Source organism: Melospiza melodia, chromosome 8 (genome assembly GCF_035770615.1).
Source record: "Melospiza melodia melodia isolate bMelMel2 chromosome 8, bMelMel2.pri, whole genome shotgun sequence".
NCBI classification, from domain to species: Eukaryota; Metazoa; Chordata; class Aves; order Passeriformes; family Passerellidae; genus Melospiza; species Melospiza melodia.
In genome coordinates this window covers 31300795-31321101 of record NC_086201.1, presented here as the reverse complement: position 1 = coordinate 31321101, position 20307 = coordinate 31300795, and the positions used below count along the sequence as shown (strand labels likewise).

At 39.6% G+C, this 20307-nt stretch overlaps 1 protein-coding gene and 1 long non-coding RNA gene across 2 annotated transcripts in view; one reads left to right on the top strand and one right to left on the bottom strand.

Annotated features, from left to right (window-relative positions):
* LOC134421507 (uncharacterized) overlaps positions 1-6563 on the top strand; it is a 43620-nt gene extending 37057 nt beyond the window's left edge. The window contains exons 4-5 of the long non-coding RNA XR_010028608.1: positions 5976-6145; positions 6242-6563. This is a non-coding gene — a long non-coding RNA (uncharacterized LOC134421507). The remainder of the gene's footprint in view (positions 1-5975; positions 6146-6241) is intronic.
* Positions 6564-8206: 1643 nt separating this feature from the next.
* The window catches only part of CALCRL (calcitonin receptor like receptor), a 65035-nt gene continuing 52934 nt past the window's right edge, over positions 8207-20307 (bottom strand). The window contains exons 11-13 of the mRNA XM_063162555.1: positions 18157-18375; positions 17758-17799; positions 8207-11996 (exon numbers count right to left, since the gene is read on the bottom strand). Of these exons, the coding sequence (XP_063018625.1) occupies positions 11775-11996; positions 17758-17799; positions 18157-18375 (483 nt within the window). The 3' untranslated portion in view covers positions 8207-11774. The remainder of the gene's footprint in view (positions 11997-17757; positions 17800-18156; positions 18376-20307) is intronic.

Genomic DNA, 20307 nt, shown 5'->3' with positions numbered 1-20307 from the left:
ATCCACTGTGCTTGGAATGATGCTATGTGTTGACAAAAGGAAAATGTTAGGGATGAATAAACCCTGTATATATAGGTCTAAATGACATGTGACTTATATTGGGCTAAATGACAAAAGACAAGAGAGAGAAGAATATGATAAATTTTGGCATTTCAGAGTTTTGCTTTTCATATTCTATATTTTGGATGTACAAAAGATTTTGATTTGCTGTTCTGTATTTTATCATAGCCTTTTAAAAATAATGAACCTTTTCCTTACAAAATAATTTCCTAATGAATATTTTCAACTTGTTGTAAAAGTGAACAATTATTTCCTTCACTATTTCCTTAATATTTGGAAACTGTAATTCTGTAAAGAACTTTAAAAAAGGTAGTTTATTGATTTTCCTAGAAGGGAGTTTAGTTACTGTATTTCATGGTGGAAATGGAGTTTAGTCTGTAGCATTTGTTTTATTGCCAATATCTGTGCTTTTGTGCATTTGCAAAATACACATTCACCCACTCAGATTTTGAGCAACACAGTTATTGAAGGCTTATAAGCTTCCTGTAGCACCTTTTTATTTTTCATTCTTTCAAGATATCTTCAGTGTCTTTGCCTAGATAAATTATATTTGTGACTCTTTGCTGAATGGTGGGCCATACCAGATATGAAGGCATGTTGCAAGTGGACAAGAACAGTAGTTTTTAACACAAAATTATTAAACAAGGACCTAATACTAGAAGATGCTGATTCAAAATATGCCCTGGCCTGCTGGAGAGCTTTGTTTGACTTCCTCATTTGCTACTGATGGGACAACTGTGCTTGGACATCTGCCAGAGTAGATATGCCAGAAAAAATACTTCATGGTTTAAAATATTTTCTTCTAACAGAAATAAAGCAATTTAAGTAAAAAATCCCACAAACCTATTTTTATTCTGGAGGAAGAGTGTTTTCAATGGGAGTAGCTAGTCTGGAATAGCTAAACTTCTAGTGTATGAAAGGAGCATGTGCTGATGGGTACTGCTACAGATTTAAATAAACCAAAACATTAAAAATTATATTAGCTATTGAAAAGGACAGAGCCAAGATAGACACAAAGGAGGCAAGATAGCTAAATAAACTAAATATTTCAACAATAAAAGAGCAGAATATGTTTGGCCCTGTTCAGATTCACAGGAGAGGTGAAGGTCTCAAGGAGCTTTTCTCTTGCAGATGCTCCTGTATTGCTTACAAGAAAGAAGAGAATAATCCAGTGTCAGCTAAAAAAGGACCCCTGAAGAAGTTTATTTCCAGGATGGCTGGGTGGTCAGAGACCTGCACTGAGCTGACAGGTAAAAATGGCTCTTGCCATGAGAGCTCAGCTCCTGCTCTCTGAGCTCTGGCAGGGCACATGCAGCTCTGCAGGGCTGGGTGGCTCCGGACCTCACAGCTCCTTGGGGGCTCAGCCTTCAGAGGCACCCACAGTCATCTGCAAGTGAATAAGCTCTGAGCCTCAGAGCGCTGTGATTTTACTGACACATCCTTGGAGAGGCTAAAATATTGTCATTTCCAACTAAGAAAGGGAGCTTGCAAAAATATGGTGACAAGATTAAAGCAAATGGGGAGAAGCAAAATTCTTTTTTGCTGAATTTTCTGTCATCACTAAAATGAGAACATGTTGTTCTCACCATGCATTTGTTAGTGAGAGGATCTTCCTGTTCCCAATTTTTAAACAGTTATTTACACTTCACATGAGGAAAAGTCTGTTGGGCCTTCCTCTGCATTCAAAAGAACATATTAGGTGATATTTCATGTATCTTTAGTATGTCCTTTGAGCTTTCTTGTTTGAAAAATGGAGTATGATAATGGTGATACAGAAATACCTGCCAGCATCCTCCTTTAAATTTAAACATCTCTTTTATGCAAGGAAATGTAATTTTGGACCTGCAACTATCACACAGTGCAGATAATGCACCAGTCAAAATCACACTGGGTCTAGAAAAGGAGATTCACTGCAGCACCCTGATGATGATGATGATGGCAATGAGGCAGCAGTGATAAAAACCCTTTAATCTTAGCAACAAGGGAACCCATTTTTGCCAGGTACCCCTCTGTTCTCTCCTATTGTGCCCTGAAGCCAGATGCACATGTAATGATTTCAGTACATCACATCTTTCAGTTCATTGTGGGCCTGAGAACATAACACAAAAGGCCAGGAAAAGGTAATAATTTCAGTGTCAGTTTTCTGAAGGCACCATTAACTTGATTCTTTCATTGTGTATTTTAATGTACTTCAGGGCATATTTTCTCCCTTTGTTGTAATTCACATTCTCCTGTAGATGTCGATTATTTGAGACTTGAAAGAAAATTTTGGTTCTCTAAGTGTTCCTTGCTAAACACACAGCATGTCCATCAGAGTGCACAGCTACCTTGCCCTTGATTAGAGGACACACCCCTATGAAGAGTTTTAAAACCTGATGTTTTTCCTGCCTGTAGGTGATAAATGCACTTTCAGAGGCTGCTTCAAATAAGTGCTGTAAAAGAAATGTACAGGACTTCAGCAAAGATAGCACAGAGCTCATGCAGGAGAGTTAGAATGAACAGTCAGCTGGTCAAATGCAAAATGAGTTGGAAAAACCAGAGATTCCAACTCATTTTGCATTTGACCAGCTGACTTCACATATGGTTGTTAAGAAGAACAGTAATTTTCTTCTTCCCAGTGGCAGTTAAGGAGTTGGTGAATGGAACACACCAGAAAGGTGTTCCATGGGCAGACTGCATGGATGCTGCTGGTTTGTGAAAATGACAACAGTGCTAGTTCAAGGAGTAGGTGGAAGCAAGCAGGGAAAACTTGCTTCTTAACTTTTATTTATTTAATGGTGCACACCCACCTGTATTTAACCCAAACTCACACTAGTCCTCTATAAGTTAGTTAGTTGCAGTTCAGAGGGAACCACTACTAGGCCAATCATTCTATAGATGGTTGCCTTCAGATGCAACCAAGGGAGACACTATTGAGAAAGAAAGAATTTTCAACCTTTAAAAAGGTCATGCTCAGTTTAGGACTGTCAGGATGGTCTGGATGTCTTACCCAAACTGCTTCACTTAAGTCTATGGGAATTTTCCTATCTAGCCTAGACAAAAGAGATAGTATTTAATTCTACACTAAATACCTCTGACAGTGAGTATTGCTTTAACAGAAATAAGAATGATTCCTTTGTCTTGGCACTCGTTGAAAACTGGGCTGGATGGCTAAGGAATTCATCATGTAGAATCTCTGTAGATAAGGCCAGATGATATAATGTTGTGCATAAAAGAAAGGAAATTAAAAAAAGAGAAGGCAAAAGAAATGTGTGAGGTTTCTCCTCCTTCCTTTCTGCTAAGTGGGTTGTGTCCACTGCTGCTAATGGAGGAAGCCCCAGGCTCCCTCTTAATTTATTTTTTTTTTCTCTCATCAGCATGTCTGTGTTTGGAAAACCAGTGGGGAGTGTGCAAATAGATGGGTGTGAAATTTTTCTTTATTCTAAATTGCAATTAGGACAGAAGAAAGAGTGTTTTTGGAATTCTTCAATCAGAGACAGTCCCTTTCTGTACAAGCATCTCTTTTATTCACTTTCTCTTTGGTATGTGCTTTTTTTGGTCGGTTTGTTTGTTTTGTTTGTCTTTGTAACACTGCTCTATAAGCTCTGCATACTGATGTTGTCTCTGGTCAGAACCACAGAATGTTCTGGGCTGGAAGGGACCCACAAGGACCATTGGGTCCAACTCCAAGGGGAGTGGTCTGTCCAGGGATTGAGCCCATGACCTTGGTGTTATTTGCTTTCAGTGTGCTCTGTATTTCAGTAATTCTATGCTTTATTTTATGCTTCTGCTGGATTGGAATAGGATAAATTCCTAGATTTGTCTGGCTTTTATTTTGCAGCCATCACTGCATTAGGAACTGTTGGGGATTCCTGCTCCCATCATTGTTTCAACAGCACTAAAAGGCAAAAACAAGGAGCGCTTGAGGAGAAAGTCAAGAGATTCCACAGCTCAGCAGGGAGAGTCCAGCCAGAAGCCAGCTCTGTGCATTCTTCCTTGCAGGAAGGAGCAATGCCAGTTATTCCCAGTGCCAGAACAACTTTGCCTGGGAAATGAGAGAGGTAAAGGCTCTCTGGGGCTGCACTTCCTTCATCCCTGTGCCATGAAACTCAGGGAGTGCTGGTGTCTGTCCCTCTGCACTGCTCCTGCACAGCTGGCAAAGGCTGCTGGGCTGGAGCAGTTTCCATCTCCGGTTTCCATCTTTGGGGATGGCAGGTGGAAAGCAAAGCATCTTGCAGAGCACAGATTACTGCTGGGGTCTGGCCTTTGGTGAATACTAAGAAATGGGAGGAAGATTTTATTGGAAATAATAAAAATCATGCCAGTGCTGGAGAAATATTGAGACCTGAGGTGATGGGACAGACAGTAAGGTGTAAAACTCACAATATTTTGCTGGACTTTAAATAGGAAGTATATTTTACCACTTTAAATGCTTGTACTTCTAAAAAAACCCACTTTACGTGGCTTAAAAGATAAAAATCTTTTTCCATTATATAATGAAAACATAATTATATAATGAAAACATAATTATAAGTAGTGCTGTTGTTGTCTGCAACAAAAACACATTTAGAGAGTTTTGCTACTAGCATGTTTCTATTTTTGCTTTCAATATTTTCATTATTTCTGTGAAAGCTTCCTGATTGAACCTTCTTCTCTCAGAATTTTTTACACATGAATTGCAGATCATTCTAATAAGCTATTTAATTACAGCTAGAGAAGCCTATTTAGAGCACTCCTGACTGTTAGAAACAAGTCCATGTGGGGAAAAATAAGAGGTAATTAGCTGTACATGAAAAATAGCTGCTGTCATTTTCCACTGACAGAAGGAAAGGAAAACAATTTCTACACCTCATAGCAAATGCACACTTGGACTGGAAAGGAGCGTTTGGCTCAGAGTCCATACCTTGAATTTATCTGAAATTTAACTAGTTTTACTACAGGTATTTGCTATGAAGATTTTGAAGGCCTTGATATTCTAACTTTCTAAATTCTTGTAGCAAGTCCATTATCATCTGGATAAAGAGTATCCCAGTTATATTAAATGGAGATGCTTTTTGTAAGAGGGTTGGGAATATGAACAACAAGACACTGTCACTGCAGTGTGCTCTAACCCATGGAATAGTATATATATATAAATAATAAACTAGTAAAAATAAATAGTGAAAAAATTAGCAAAATAGTATAAATAAATAAATAAATAATAAACTTGAGGAATCTTTGGGTCATCTCAGACTGAGAGCTCTTGCTGTGAATTTTCTTGTTGCAGCCCCAGAGAGGCTTTACCTCACTCATTTCCTGAAGTATATCTGGTGGCTGAATGCCTGCATGCTCTGGAAGCAAACCCTGGAGCAAGGAAATTCTTACTGCAATCATCTGCCCAAACTGTGGCAGAAGGAGCCAGTGCTTGAGGACAGCTGCTGGAGTGCAGTTGGCATCCCAGGATGGGAGTTCCTGGTGAGGAACAGGAACAGGTCAGCTGTGGGCTGCAGACCTCTCCAGGACACCCTGCCAAAGGCACTTTGGAAATCTCAACTAAATGTGCAGTTTCTGGCTCCTGTTCAAGGTTAGCTAAGGAAAATGGGATTGTGTATTTGTGTTCCTAGCTCTTCTCTGCTTTAGGTCTACATCCAGGGGAGTGTAAGGGACAAAGTCATTATAATTTCTCTAAGTCTATAAATATGTGGTTTGAAAGGTAGCAATGCTCTGCTTTGAAAACTTTTTATACCACATTAAAAAAAAATAGGCACAGAACAGTTTACTCTGCTTTTTGTCCCCTTTAATTCCCTCATATCTAGCAATGTTTTTTTATCATCATCATGTTTATTGTGTTAACTCTGTGACAGCTATTACTGTTTAATGCAATTTATTTTTGTGTAGCATCTAAATATTGTTCCCTACTAATTCAGTATTTTGTTTTCTTAAATATTTATTTGTAGAGGCACTGGAGATACAGTGGGCTGTGACAAAATGGAACAGCTGTCTGTGGACTACACTGGGTCAGATACCACTACTTTACAGTGATCCCTGTCCAATGCATGGAGAACCTTTGGGAGGAGTTTCTCTGCTACAGGCCAACATTTGTCACCTTTCATTTGCAAATATCAAGGTAAGGAACCAAGCAAATACATGGATACTTGTGTTCAAGCCTGTTTTCTCCTTTGATAATTTGTGCATGGCTTATGATTATGTGTTTGCTGTACAGCTCTGGGATTCCCTGCTGGACTCTGCCCCAAGCACTGGCCAAGGGCCCACTGGCTCCAAACCAGTTCTCTGCATAGAAGGGTTTGCTCCTGGCTCCTTCACAGGGAGAACTCAGTTTAGATTGCCTGAATCCACCAATAAAACTTGGATTCACCACACAGCACCAGCACCTCTGGGCACTTTTTCCCTTGTGGCAATTTTTCATCTTGATACTGATTGTGAAATCTGAATTTCCAGGAAAGATCGTTCATCTTAAATCAGGAATTAACAATAGTGTGCAAGCACTTTTCAGAAAACTGGCTTTAATTTTTTTTGTATTTGTAGTTAAGCTTCAAAGGAATTAGCAATAATCATATGATCTTTTCTCTTTGTAAGAGTTTTTATTTAGAGTGGTGAATCTTGTTGAGGGGAAGAAAACTTTGAAGTAGTCATTAGAAGTAGTGGCTGAAAATGTATTTAATATTTAGGGGGAAGTGATAAAACTCAGTTTAATTTAAAAAGAATCTTGTATTTCATTTGCCTCAAATGAAGCGTGAACTCCATGTGGATAAATTGGAGTTGTTCATTTAGGGAGTATGGTTTAAAAGATGTTAAAGAGCTCCAGCTACAGGGTGATTGATAGATAATTGTTACTATAAACAGGGGTCTGTCACTGCTGCACTTGCAGTCAGACTCACTTTGGACTGGATTTCTAGTTCAAAATGAATTTCGTATTTTCTTGGCAAATGGATGTTCAGAGTCAGATAATTTTCAAAAGCTAAAACTTTGGTTTAGAACTGTGACTTTAATGGTGACTGCCACGACAAGGATGTGCAAGATACACTATTGGAGTAATTGGAATATTTTCAAAGGCAGTAATCTTTGTATCTTGCAGAGAGTGGAACAGAATTCTGTGCCAATATTGATCGAATACTGGTAAGCTTGTTTCAATTATTGTGAGGCTACTTGTGTATAAGGACACTTAGTTTTTTAAAATTATACAGAAAGTGTAAGGATCACAGTTTAGCCTGAGGGGGTTAGGATGCTGGGTTTCATTTTGCTTTTTAATTGCTATTGGGAACCTGCATATACTGCACTGGAAAATGCTACTGTAACTGTCATTTATGTTCCTACATTTATGTTTCTACTGCCATGTGAGTTACAATAAAATGTTGTAAGGAGCAGCTTTTGGATTTGGGGAATTGGATTTACTTCTTCTCTACAGTTAATTGCATTACAGTACACAATAATTGTTAAATGGACCAGTTTCAACTCTGTACCTACAGAGAATCAGTAAGGGGGAATATTGGTAAAGAACTGAGGGAACAGACATAACTTAGAGTCTGTAACAATTTCCACTGCCTGACACTTGGTCCCAGGAACTGGAAATCAAAAAAACCTACCTGCAATTACAGGTTGCTGTTTAGAAGTCGTGAAGAGAGGCAGGATATTGTGCATTTTTTGGATGGGTATTGGCACACTTTAAATAGGGATAACAGGCAGACAGCAGTATTAACACCCAGTATTTAAGATCCCCATGTGTTGTTAAATATTCCTTGGGGTTTTTATTTGAGCTCAGGTCTGCTTATCTAACTCCTCCTCAGCTGAGGGGCTGAAGAAGACAGATACACTCAATTTAGTCTCTGCTGTTAGTTCCTGATGAAACAGACATTTTGGCTTAAGGTAAGTAACTATTAACAACTTTTTATTAAAAGGTGGATTCAGAAGACAAGAAATAGGGATATTAAACTTTCAGGTAAATAATTTTATGCCCAGTCATCTTATATAATGTGTACAAACTTCCTCCAGAAATTCAGCACTCTAGTATTAAATGTAAGTATTGAAAAACACTTAAAACCAGCATTATTGTTAGTAACTCTATGTAATTACTTTCTCCCTGGGTTAATATTTAACCAGCACAGAGTTAAGACATCTGTGAAAGCCAATTTAGATCAGCTTTGTTATATTACAGCACAAGAGAGATGAATAAATTGAGTAATATTTTATTGATCAGAAACAATACTTTTCTCAGCAATTAAAATGCATGATTCATATGAACAAGGTGAAAAAATGAAACAACCAAAAAAATAACTTCACATTTTTTCCATTTTCTTCCTAGTGTAAGCAATAAATACAATGCCATAGCTTCTATTAATCTTATTTACATAGTACAATAAATGAATGTTGCCTGGTTGCCAGCCCAAATGTTTCTTGACATCAAAAGGAGTACATGTTGCAGCATTTCTACAGCCAAATACTCTTGTAGATCACCACCATGAAAAAATGAATAACATAAATGCCAACATTAAAAAACAAACTGAGGGACCCTGCAATGCAGCCATTTATTAATTGAAGACAGTAGCATTAAAAATAGACATTTCTCTCATTGAATCATAACATGCTGGTGTTACAGAGAAAAAATGTAAGACAACTATTGCTGTAGCCCCTGTAGATTGGTACAATAAATCCTCCGTAAATAAAAAAAAAGAAACAGCAAATAACAAGTAATAAACAAATAATAATCTGCATGTTCAAAGGAATCTCACAGCCCCACCAAAAGAGAGTTTACTTCCATCCCAGAGAAGACAGCTATGGACTACAACATTCTGTAAAGTAGAGAGAGACATGAGAAATCAGCATAAAAATTTGATTTTAACTTACAGTGACAGAAAAACATTTTAAGAATCAGACTCTTCTCTTAGCTATGTAGAAACTGAAAAAAGGTGAGGTAGGAAGACAAAATAAGGAATTGGTATTTTCCAATGTAAATTAGAAAACAGATTATCTAACCTCAGGAGGAGAGGGGAAATACAGCTCTGCTATACCATGCGACCCTTCACAGCCAGAAAGATTTTCTTGCACATCCAGCTGGCTGTGTTTCTTTTCCAAAGTGAAGATGGAGAAGTGTGTGCCTAGAAGGAAGCTGTGATTGTCCACCTAGAATTAGGGAAATTTCCAAATAAAAACAATTTTCCCTCCTAAATTATAATTACACATTTCTTTAATAGAAATATATATTAAATGACAAAATCTGTAGCCTGTTAAATTTGAACTGTCTCTCTGAGATTGAAGCTTAATTAAAGTCTAATACTGTATCAAACGATAAACCAACATCTATGTGTTAATTACAGCAACAATCCACCAGGTACCATGAAATAATTGTCTAATAATGTGCCATAAATGGTTTACAGCACATTTAAATGGACAGACCCTGTCTGGGCTTTGAGTCTCAGTGGTACCTGCAGATTGTGCAAAGGGAACTCAAGACAGATTTATACCAGCTGATGATCTGGTCCCACAAATGTAAAGCTGGAGCAGGGATTCTCTGCACCACTGATATCTTCAGAACGTGGCACAAATGTTAAGTAACACTACAAAGATCAGCAAGCAGAGTTGTAAACCTCTAGTCGTGTTGTAGTCATGTTGTAGCAGACATTGTTACTGTCACTCTTAACAGTTAAGAGACTGTGACATCTGATTGCCAGATCTCACACTACTCTGCATCATCCAACAGATTCTTCAAATCATCCCCATCAACTGACCAGACAGCCTTGCAGTAAAGGAGAAACCTTCATTTGTGCATCCTAGCTGAAATGCTATATTGTGAAACGATATCATTAATAAAACACTTCCTATGTTCAATCTCCACACAAAAGAACTGTAAAAAAAACCTAAAGAAAGGTGCAAGTGGTAGGACCTTGCCATGTCCTCCTAATGTTTTCTTTGTAAGTACAAAGTATTAAACACTTTACGAAGTCACAAAGTAATAAACACTGAAAATTACCTTGACACTACTGAAGCAGAGAGAAAAGTTACTGACAAAAATGTTTAAATGCCAAAGTCAAGGTGGCTTGTATACAATAATTTTGTATGCAAAATTATTGCAAACTGGTCTCAGAGAGAACTGTCTTCCAATTTTTTGACTGGACTACATGCATCAGAAATATGCTCATTAGCAAAATACTCTGTTACAGTTCCAGCATCTACTTTTTCTTCTGCCTAATTTTGGTTTTTCAAGTAGACTTATCTGCAAATGAAATGCATAAATTTTTTTCTTACATTTTTACTTTTCAGTGAACTCACCTCGTTTCATGCCCTCATTCTTGAGCATTTTTATTTCACTTAACAAAGCTACTATTCCTTTAAAGCATAAAGATTAAGAAAAATATAAGTTTCTATAAAGATACATTTTCTCAAGACCTTCCTGACAACCTCCTAGTTTTCAGTGAGACCTTTATGCACCAGCAGAACCAAAGAAACAACATATAAATTTCTGTTCTTAGCTAATTAACTGAGACAGAGATTCAGATTCAACCAATCCAAAATAATATTGAAATTCTCAATCCATAAAGTTTTGAACCTTTGTAATACAAAATTTATACTGGATTTTCCAGATAATGAGAATAACTAACATTAGTTTGCTTGGTTGGTCTGAGTCTTATACTGGCTTTAAAGGTAGTATAACATGTGCACTGTGCTCAGTCTTGCACGCTCACCTCAGACAGCAAAAACAGCCACAAAATTAACCAAAACTTTTCCCCAAGAATGAAGGAATAAGTTATCAAGCATATGGCCAGGGAAATACATAAAAGTAAAATCAGAACAATGCCACAAGGAATTCTGTACATGATCTTCTCCAGTTGAGTAAATTCCTTAAGCACACAGTGAAGTTCCACCAGCTGCAGTTACTACGAGTGTCTGGAGGGACTTACAGTGACTCAGGTTACTCCTTGCTCTGGCAGTGAGGCCTCATCAGTATTGTCTTTGTTAAATCCAGAAGAAACTTCCATACAATGCAGGAGAAGGAGACACTTCTGAATATCCTGAAATAGCTTCAATAAAATTGCTCAAATCTTGGTGCAAGATAGTACATTGCAGTACAGAAGTACATGAAGGCTCACACTGGAAGTGGTGTCTCTGTGCTTGGTGTAAAACAGTGGGAAGAAAACAAACTGGCCAAACCAAAGCAAAACATCAATCTCTTTAACCAAAACAGCAGTATCTATCTTTGAATCTGTTACCTCAGACTACCTGTCAGGATTTTTGACAGCCAAATGAATACTGGACCAAAAAAAGAACCTGGAAAACTTCTTGTTATTGCACCTACTTAAACCATTTTGCTTTGTTCTATTTTAGGTTGAATTAAGACAACAGAGTACGGTATTTACACTCTAATATTCTATAGGTAAAAGAAGTGGCTTCAACACAGCACAGTCTTATACAAACTTCCAAGAAAATAAGAAATCCTTCATTGATTCCCTTTGTACAAAAATTTGCCAACTTTGTCTACACAGTAGAAACTGAAGAGGCAAAGTTTGTATCCTTGTATAAATGCACATACATACATAGATATATATGCACAGATGTCCATACTGGATAGATACACAAACACAAACAGCAGTATATATGCACGTGTGTATATACACACACACATACACACGAGAAACGTGTCGGTTTAGGAGAAGAACATACCCCAAGGTAGCTGAGATCTTCTGGCCATGAAGTCACTGGATCAGCTGTGGATTGGCACAAGGCGTGGGGCAGGGGGCAGCCCCTCAGCCATAGAGCTTCTCAGTCTTGAGAGCCACGCTGTCCATGTCGTGGTAGCCCTTTCCATTGAGGTGCTCGCCGGCGCAGTCGTGGCCGTAGCCGTAGCCCTGCACGTCGCTGATGGTGGACACGGTGTAGGAGGCCGTGCGCATGGCGTCCGAGTGGCTGAAGCTGTGCTCAAACTGGATCTTGTACTGGTTCCAGTGCCTCCTCAGCACTGCCTGCACCTGTGCCCACAGAGAAAGCAAAATGCACATAAACCACGGCTCAGGGGCTTCGTTGTTTGTCTCTTCATTCTGTGTCTCAGCAAATGGGGAGCAAGGCCCAGAAATCCTGGGCAAGGATACCCACCTACAGGCCATTTAGCACTTGAGGCTAAAAGTTCTGAATTCTGAATTGTTCACCACTTAGCATCATTTTTCAGCAAATTTGGTGTGAAGTAATGGCACTTTACAATTGTAGTGTACCAGCTGCTCAGGAAAAGCACAGGTTACAGGAGGAACAGCAGCCACACAACTTTCTGCATCCTCCCCTGTGAGCTGCCGTCCAGTGCAGGACAGATCAGAAACAGAGGTGAAAAAGCTAATTTTTGTTCATCCTTATTTTCAAAAGCCTACATCCTCAGCATTTGTAAATCCATTTACTCTCAAAAAACCATAATTTACTGTAATCATTACATGATTTTAGCTCAAGTCAGTCTTTCCAATATCTGGCCGTACCTTAAGCAAATGACAAGAAGGACAAATTCCTGAACTGCACATTTCTAGCAGAGTTAAAAATAAAGCTGATAAAATAGCTGAAGGCCCCACTGGTTTACATGTCTGCACTGAAAGGATGTGATGTTTGTCATGGCCTTCCTCCCCTCCAATATGGTTAAACACCTGTCCAGAGTGCAGCCATGAAGTGTAACATTCATGAAATTCCCACAGAATTAGTCTCTCAGGGCAGTTGCCAAGTGGGGAATGCTAACAATGGTAACAGCTCCTGTTGTTGCTTTTTCAAACATTTTTCTACTTTAAAAAAAAACTGACTACAGGTCATGAATATTTAATTTCCTTTTCATCCAAACTTTGTACAGAAAGCAGTCCTATCTGCTAACCAGTGAACAGTGACTGCTCCAATTAATTGTTTATATTGTGGGTAAATATTTTTAGGATTTTCCATATGTCTTCAGGGTTTATGTTTGCTTTCCATTTCCCTCACACAATGGTTCCTTTTGTCTAATTTTACTCTGGCTTTAATAATGAAAAATAAAAATAAATACAAGAAAAGGGATGTAGTTTTTAGACTTCCTGCAGTCTGGTATCAGAAACCTCTGTTTAAAGGACAACTTCGTATTTTTCAAATCCTTCACAAGGAAATGTTAGAGTAAGGAAAGAAGTATCAACCAAGTAACATAGATTAGCATTTTAGAGCAAAGGAAGTGCTTTCTAACTGTTCACAAAACCTTTCTAATCCACTCTAAACATCTAAATGCAAATTTTCAAACACTGAGAAATCAATTATCTTAATAATTTTGAGTTTCAGACCTTACTGATTTTCATATAAAAATTGTGCACTTCTTCAGAGCCTAAAGGGTGAGTTCTTGATTCAGCATAGGAAGTTTTTGATTAATCATTATATGCATTGCATGGAACCATAGAATAGAGCAAATACAGAACCTTAAGTCTTTGCACAATTTGAATCCATCTCCTGTAATCTATCATAAAGCCAAGACAAGGAGCATATTCAAAATTCCAGCTTTTCCAAGAGGGAAGCTTGGAATTTAGTTTGGAATCAATCAATCTGCGTTCATCACTAAGATATGTGATATTTGTTCTCCTTTCACAGTCAGTTATTTCAATAAGCTCAGAGTTTGAACGTAGACACACATGCAAAAAATTACACATTGAGCAATTTTCACTTTAGACAAGACAGGCTGGAGGTGGGGAAAATGCCAGCAACTGGAACTAAATGGCTTAACAAGGTCAAAAAAGTCTCTTGGCAGAGCTGGGAGACTAACTAGGCTTGCCAAGCTACACACTCCACTCCTCTCCCACACTTCTCCTGGTTCCTTCAGTAACAATTGTCCATCTTATTTTTGCTTGTTAATAGCATTTGTTAACCAATTCTAAAGGATTCCATAGCTCCTGAGAGCCACCAGCATCCCTGCAACACCAGTGTCTTGGGGCTAGTGCCAGGGGAAAGCAGTCCAGCTGCCCCAAGCCAAGGACAGAGCTATAAAAGGGTTTCCTGCATGGGCAAAGAGCATTTCCTCCCTGCCTGCCCCAGTGCCCATCATGCTCTCTCCATGCATTTCTGACTGAGCCACTATTCCTGGCATTCTTCCCAAAGCCTCTCCATAACTGCTGAATCAGGACTGCACCCCTGTCCTGCTGTGTGTCTCTTCTTGGAGGGTTTTACATCCTTCATCTGTTGTGAGTGGCTTTCAGTCTTCTCTAACTTTCCAATCATTTATAGAAAATGATGGGAAAAACCAATTACGCTCTGTTTAACAATGTGTGTCTGCCCACTAAGTGAGAACAGAACTTGCACCACTTTCTCCTCAGCTTTGAGCAGCGGCATGGAGCTGTAAATTCAGCTCAGGAGGGGCAGAACTTGGTAAATTTCTTACAAGAAAGTGTATTAAGGAAAGCATTGAATGAAAAAATATTATGATAATATAATTGTGTTTCTCAGTTATTAACAGAGATGCTGGTCCTAGCCAGAAGAGTCTTTCTTTCTTTCTTTCTCACCTTATAACTTAATAACAGCTGGATTTGATGAGTTTGCAGGAAGGACTCCTTCCATTCAGCCCTATAACACTGGTAGCTTGATGCTGGATACCAGACAAATTAAACAGCTCAGTAGCCAACCAGGAGAAAAAAAACAAAGCAAACCACAACACAGCCTCATCTATCTCATCTGTTGTACAACAGATTGTGTAACCTTGCAAACCTGAGACTATGATATTCATGGCAACGTTTCTGTGAGCAGTGAAATGAAGGGAAAAAAGCAAACAAACCCCTCAAGGCTTACACAGATCAAATAGGTCATTATAGCACCTGCTACAAAAATTTCAACAGGAATCTTCCTACTGGTTTATCAGAGATCTGGGACAAGCTTCTGCTCTGAGCACAGCCTGTATGAGCCCAAAAGCCACTCCAGGCCATCTGAAGCTGGCAAACCTGATGTGCTGTGAGCAGACTGGCTGTGAGTGTCCTTGGGGAAGCCCTGCCACAGAGCATCCAAGCTGAAGGGCTTGCACATCCACCCTGGCTGGAGGAGCTCTGTGGCCAGCAGCTGCAGTGCCTGCAAGAACTGGATTTGACAGGCCATCCCTGGCTGCTCTGCTCAGCAAACTGGAGATGTTCCTTGGCTGCAGTCAGCAGCACATACCAGCTATTTTTCTTACACTTCTTAATTCATCTTCACTGAAGTTCTATCTTAGCAGATCACTTTCTTTCACTTTTTAGCCAGAAGTGTCTTGCTTGAACAGGATTTGGCTCCTGATATGTGGTACACACTAAAATGTACAGTAACAGGCTAAGACTTAGAAAGAAACTAGTGCTTTTAGCAATTTTTAATTGCTAATACCCCCAGCCTGCAGCCTCCACTTGCTGGGGCTGGAACCTTTTAGGAGAAAAAGGAAAGACATTTTTTCTGTGCTGGGCATTTTTCCCTACCTACATTCTCCCTCTTTGCATTTCTTTACTGATACAGTTGTTTATAAAGCACTAAGTTCTTTCTTGAGCAAGGTGTACTGAAAATAATTTTTAAAAAGGCAAATGGTGGTCACTGAAGCACTGAACCCAAAACTGGTTTAAAAAGGATAAATTTCCACTCTCTAGAGAGCAAATACAGACATCTATGTTTAACTAAGTCAAGGTCTATGGTCTAAAAATTGAACTCCTAAATTAATAAATGTTAAAATACCTCCATCCTCCTTTAAATATTATTCTGCCAGTAGATATTCAAGCAGTGATTCGCTTATTAGCAGGAGTTGTGGAAGAGCTCATCTTTTACCACTGATGAGCCCATGGTGAATTAAGGGCATGACTCAGGTTTGGTTTTTCTTACACAGCAGAAAAGGATATGTTAAAAACTATGAGTTTGTAACAATGAAATATTAACAGCTACAGGAATAGATTCCAAAATCAATCATAATTTAAAATTAAAAACAGCCTTGGAAGAGGCACAAGGATGAAGACAGAACTGAGCAGTGGACAATATTTTTTCATAAAAACTCCAGAAATTTCACAGTTTTCCACTCCTCCTCCTTAATTTTCTGCTGGACAGAAAAATCTGATTTTTTTCAAAATATCTGTTTTTAGAAGGTATTCTGAACTATACCATGGCATTATGAAGGCATCCTGAGCTTTCTGCTCTGTACAAGGGAAAGAGTGTCAATGAGTGAGATGTCAATGCAGAGTCAGGGCAAGTGATCAGATCCAATCCAGAACACTTAATGATGTTCTTGTTTGGAAATAAATGTATCAGTAGAGACTTGAACCTGCATCAGCTCTATGGTAAAATCAGATCAAGGCCCCTACCCCAGACAAAGCCTTTCTTCATCTTTTCTGGCTCCTTGGCAAAAAATAAAATCAGTGAGACTCATGCATTTGGGTGGGGGGACACACAACAAAGACACACAAATAAACCTTCAAAGCCCATAGTAATTTCATTGCAATTCTGTCAGCTTTGGACTTGGGAAGAGAAGGAAGGCCAATCTACACTAGTCATTTCTAGCATTAATGAAATATTTACCTTTGAGTAAAAATTACTCCCCAATAACACTACAGAAACACACTGACACAATTTTAGATAAAAAAATCCAATTCAGTCTGAGGAAAACATCTGGTTACTCCCAACTTTCTGTTTACAGCCTACACTGTAACCACACTAAATGTACAACAAATGAGCAAACAGATGTGTAGGAATAACTATAGCATTGTAATTGTTCCTCTGCCAAAAGTGCTGGCAAATTACCAGTTAGGTTTTTGGTGGGGGTAGTTCTGTTCATTTGTTTTGGGGTTGCTGGGATTTTTTTTTTTGCAAGCAAGAGCAACATCAACAATTTCAGATATATTTTTTTAGCCTTCCTACTACTTTGATCTCTGACACTAAGCCTCTGAAAGTGTAGTCTCTACAGCCTGGGGCAAGAGTTTCCACATGAAAGTCACCCTGTGCACTCCAGGGACCTTGAGCTAGCCAAGATAACAGCAAAGCTTGTTAGCTTCAACAGGATCAATACCATCTATTGCTGACACCTGGCACAATCCCCTAATGTCAGAATGAGGTCTGTCCTTGGAACTGGCTGATCATGGTGCCTTAAACATGCCCTTGTGACCCACACAAATTCCTGCCCTAAGTGCACCAAGCTGTTAAGGTCTGACTGTTGGAATGCTGCTTTTCACTTGTGCTAAAAAACACTTTTCCAAACCTCAGCCTAAAATTCTCCCAGGGAGCCTCATAAAACAGTCCCAGACTCGTAGAAGGAGTTTGGTTGGAAGAGACCTTAGTGACCATCCAATTCCAGCCCCCTGCCATGGGGTGCAGCCATAGCCCAGCGCAGCAACACCTGTGCAGTGTGGTCCTGTTCCTGCTACAGAGGGACCGAGCAGTGATTCTCCAGGATAACATCTTGGACAGCTTCCAACACAGACAAAAAAACCTTCTGGGTGTTGAACTGCTTTTCAGTGTTATGAAATTTATCTGGAATTTATATCAAAGTGACAACTCTCTTCAATTTCTTAATCAAGACAAATGTGTATAGCTCAGCACCCAAGAATCAGTCCTAACACACTTAATGGTGCCATTAATGATCCCACAGTCCTTTCCAAGCTCTGCTTTTGGCATCCTGATACCTTGTTTTCTTCTTTTAATTTAGACAAATTTAGACATAAAATTAAAAACCAGGAAGAAAATATTACCACCTCCTTTATTGCTGAAACAAAAGCATATAAAAAAGAAAAATTATTATAGATATAGTAAAAGTTGTTACTCTACCTCACCATTGAAGAAGCAGAAGATTGTAGCCACCAGTAGACCCTGTAAAATAAAAACAAAGATTCTGCTTTAACTCATATGCATGTAGGCTATTTCAGGTGTGAGATAATTAAAGGTTTGTGATACAATTTCAGATATAGATGGCACAGAAAATGCAGGACAAATCTAAACATGATGAACTAGTTCTACAAATAGACCACTAAAAACATGGGGCCATCTTTCTGCCACGACGTTTCCTTTGAAAATTGGAAGGTAAGTAAATGAACATCCAGCATACTGAAAAATCAAAAACTATGGATGAAGATCTTTAAAAACTCCAATACACTACGATTTCTCTTGATTTGCTTGCCGTGCCAGCTGCTCTGAGCTGAGGGAGGCAGGGCTGCCTGCTGTCCCCACCTGGTAGTGCATGAGGATGTGCATGACGTAGTCGTACACCTCCTCTGCGATCCTGCCCTCGGGCCGCCACGGGAACAGCACAAACTCGATGCCAAGGAGAGGGACAAGAATCAGGGTGGCTCTCACTGCCTTCATGTACAGGTTGGACTCAGCCTTGTGGGTGTCTTTCAGCTTGGTTATGAGAACACGAACGATGTTCAGCAGGAAGAAAAGGTTCACCTGTCAGAAAAGGAAATGACACTGAGAAAGAGGTCTGGAAAATAATCCCACACACTGACTTATGAGACTGGAAACCAGACAACACAAACTCACACTGCTTGTATAATCACCCTGGGATTACACAAGAGATATCAGAGAAACATCTTTGAAAATACCTTAAAGTAACTGAGATGTGGCTCAAACTTCCACTATCCACACCCATTCCTCAAACTCTCTAAGCAAAGTACCTGCCAGTGGTAATAACCCACTCACCTTTCTCTCTGATGCCAGTAACAGTGCATGGGTAAAGGACTGATTCTTTTCTAGCTGGTCAAGAGAGAGGAAGATGCTTTTCCCTCCTTGCATTTAAATATGGTTCTTCAAAGCCCTACTTTTTATTTTTCAAACATGAATTTGGTAAACTAAAAAGCAGGTAAAATCTGAATAATAATAAAAAAATCACCAAAACGCTGCTACAAGGAACTGTATATTCCTCTGGACAAACAGTAGATTTGGCATTCTTACAGTAGCCAATGGTTGGATCTTTTATTCTTTCAGCAGAGCTGCCAATGGGGCAAGCACTGAGATGATGCTCCATGTCATTCCCTTACACTACTGAAGTTGTTTATTTCCATAGTTACTAAGGCTTTCTTTTGTAAGAAATGGTATTTCTCTGTTTTTTTTCCAGGTTTGACCAGGAAAAAGAATCCCAAACTGTCATTGTGAGCAAACACAAAACTGATACACGGGTATGTGCATGGATACACACACACAGGTATGTGCATGGATACACACACACACACAGGGATGTGCATGGATACACACACACACACAGGGATGTGCATGGATACACACACACACACAGGGATGTGCATGGATACACACACAGGGATGTGCATGGATACACACACACACAGGTATGTGCATGGATATACACACACAGGGATGTGTATGGATACACACACACAAAGGGATGTGCATGGATACACACACAGGGATGTGCATGGATACACACACACGGGTATGTGTATGGATACACACACACACAGGGATGTGCATGGATACACACACACACACAGGTATGTGCATGGATACACACACACACACAAAGGGATGTGCATGGATACACACACACACGGGTATGTGCATGGATACACACACACACACAGGGATGTGCATGGATACACACACACACACAGGGATGTGCATGGATACACACACACACACAGGGATGTGCATGGATACACACACACAGAGATGTGCATGGATACACACACACAGGTATGTGCATGGATACACACACACACAGGGATGTGCATGGATACACACACACACACAGGGATGTGCATGGATACACACACACACACAGGGATGTGCATGGATACACACACACACAGGGATGTGCATGGATACACACACACACACAGGGATGTGCATGGATACACACACACACAGGTATGTGCATGGATACACACACACACAGGGATGTGCATGGATACACACACACAGAGGGATGTGCATGGATACACACACAGGGATGTGCATGGATACACACACACGGGTATGTGTATGGATACACACACACACACAGGTATGTGCATGGATACACACACACAGGGATGTGCATGGATACACACACACACACACAGGTATGTGCATGGATACACACACACACACAGGGATGTGCATGGATACACACACACACAGGTATGTGTATGGATACACACACACAGGGATGTGTATGAATACACACACACAGGTATGTGCATGGATACACACACACACAGGGATGTGCATGGATACACACACACACAGGGATGTGCATGGATACACACACACACACAGTGATGTGCATGGATACACACAGGTATGTGCATGGATACACACACACAGGGATGTGCATGGATACACACACACAGGGATGTGCATGGATACACACACACACATGTATGT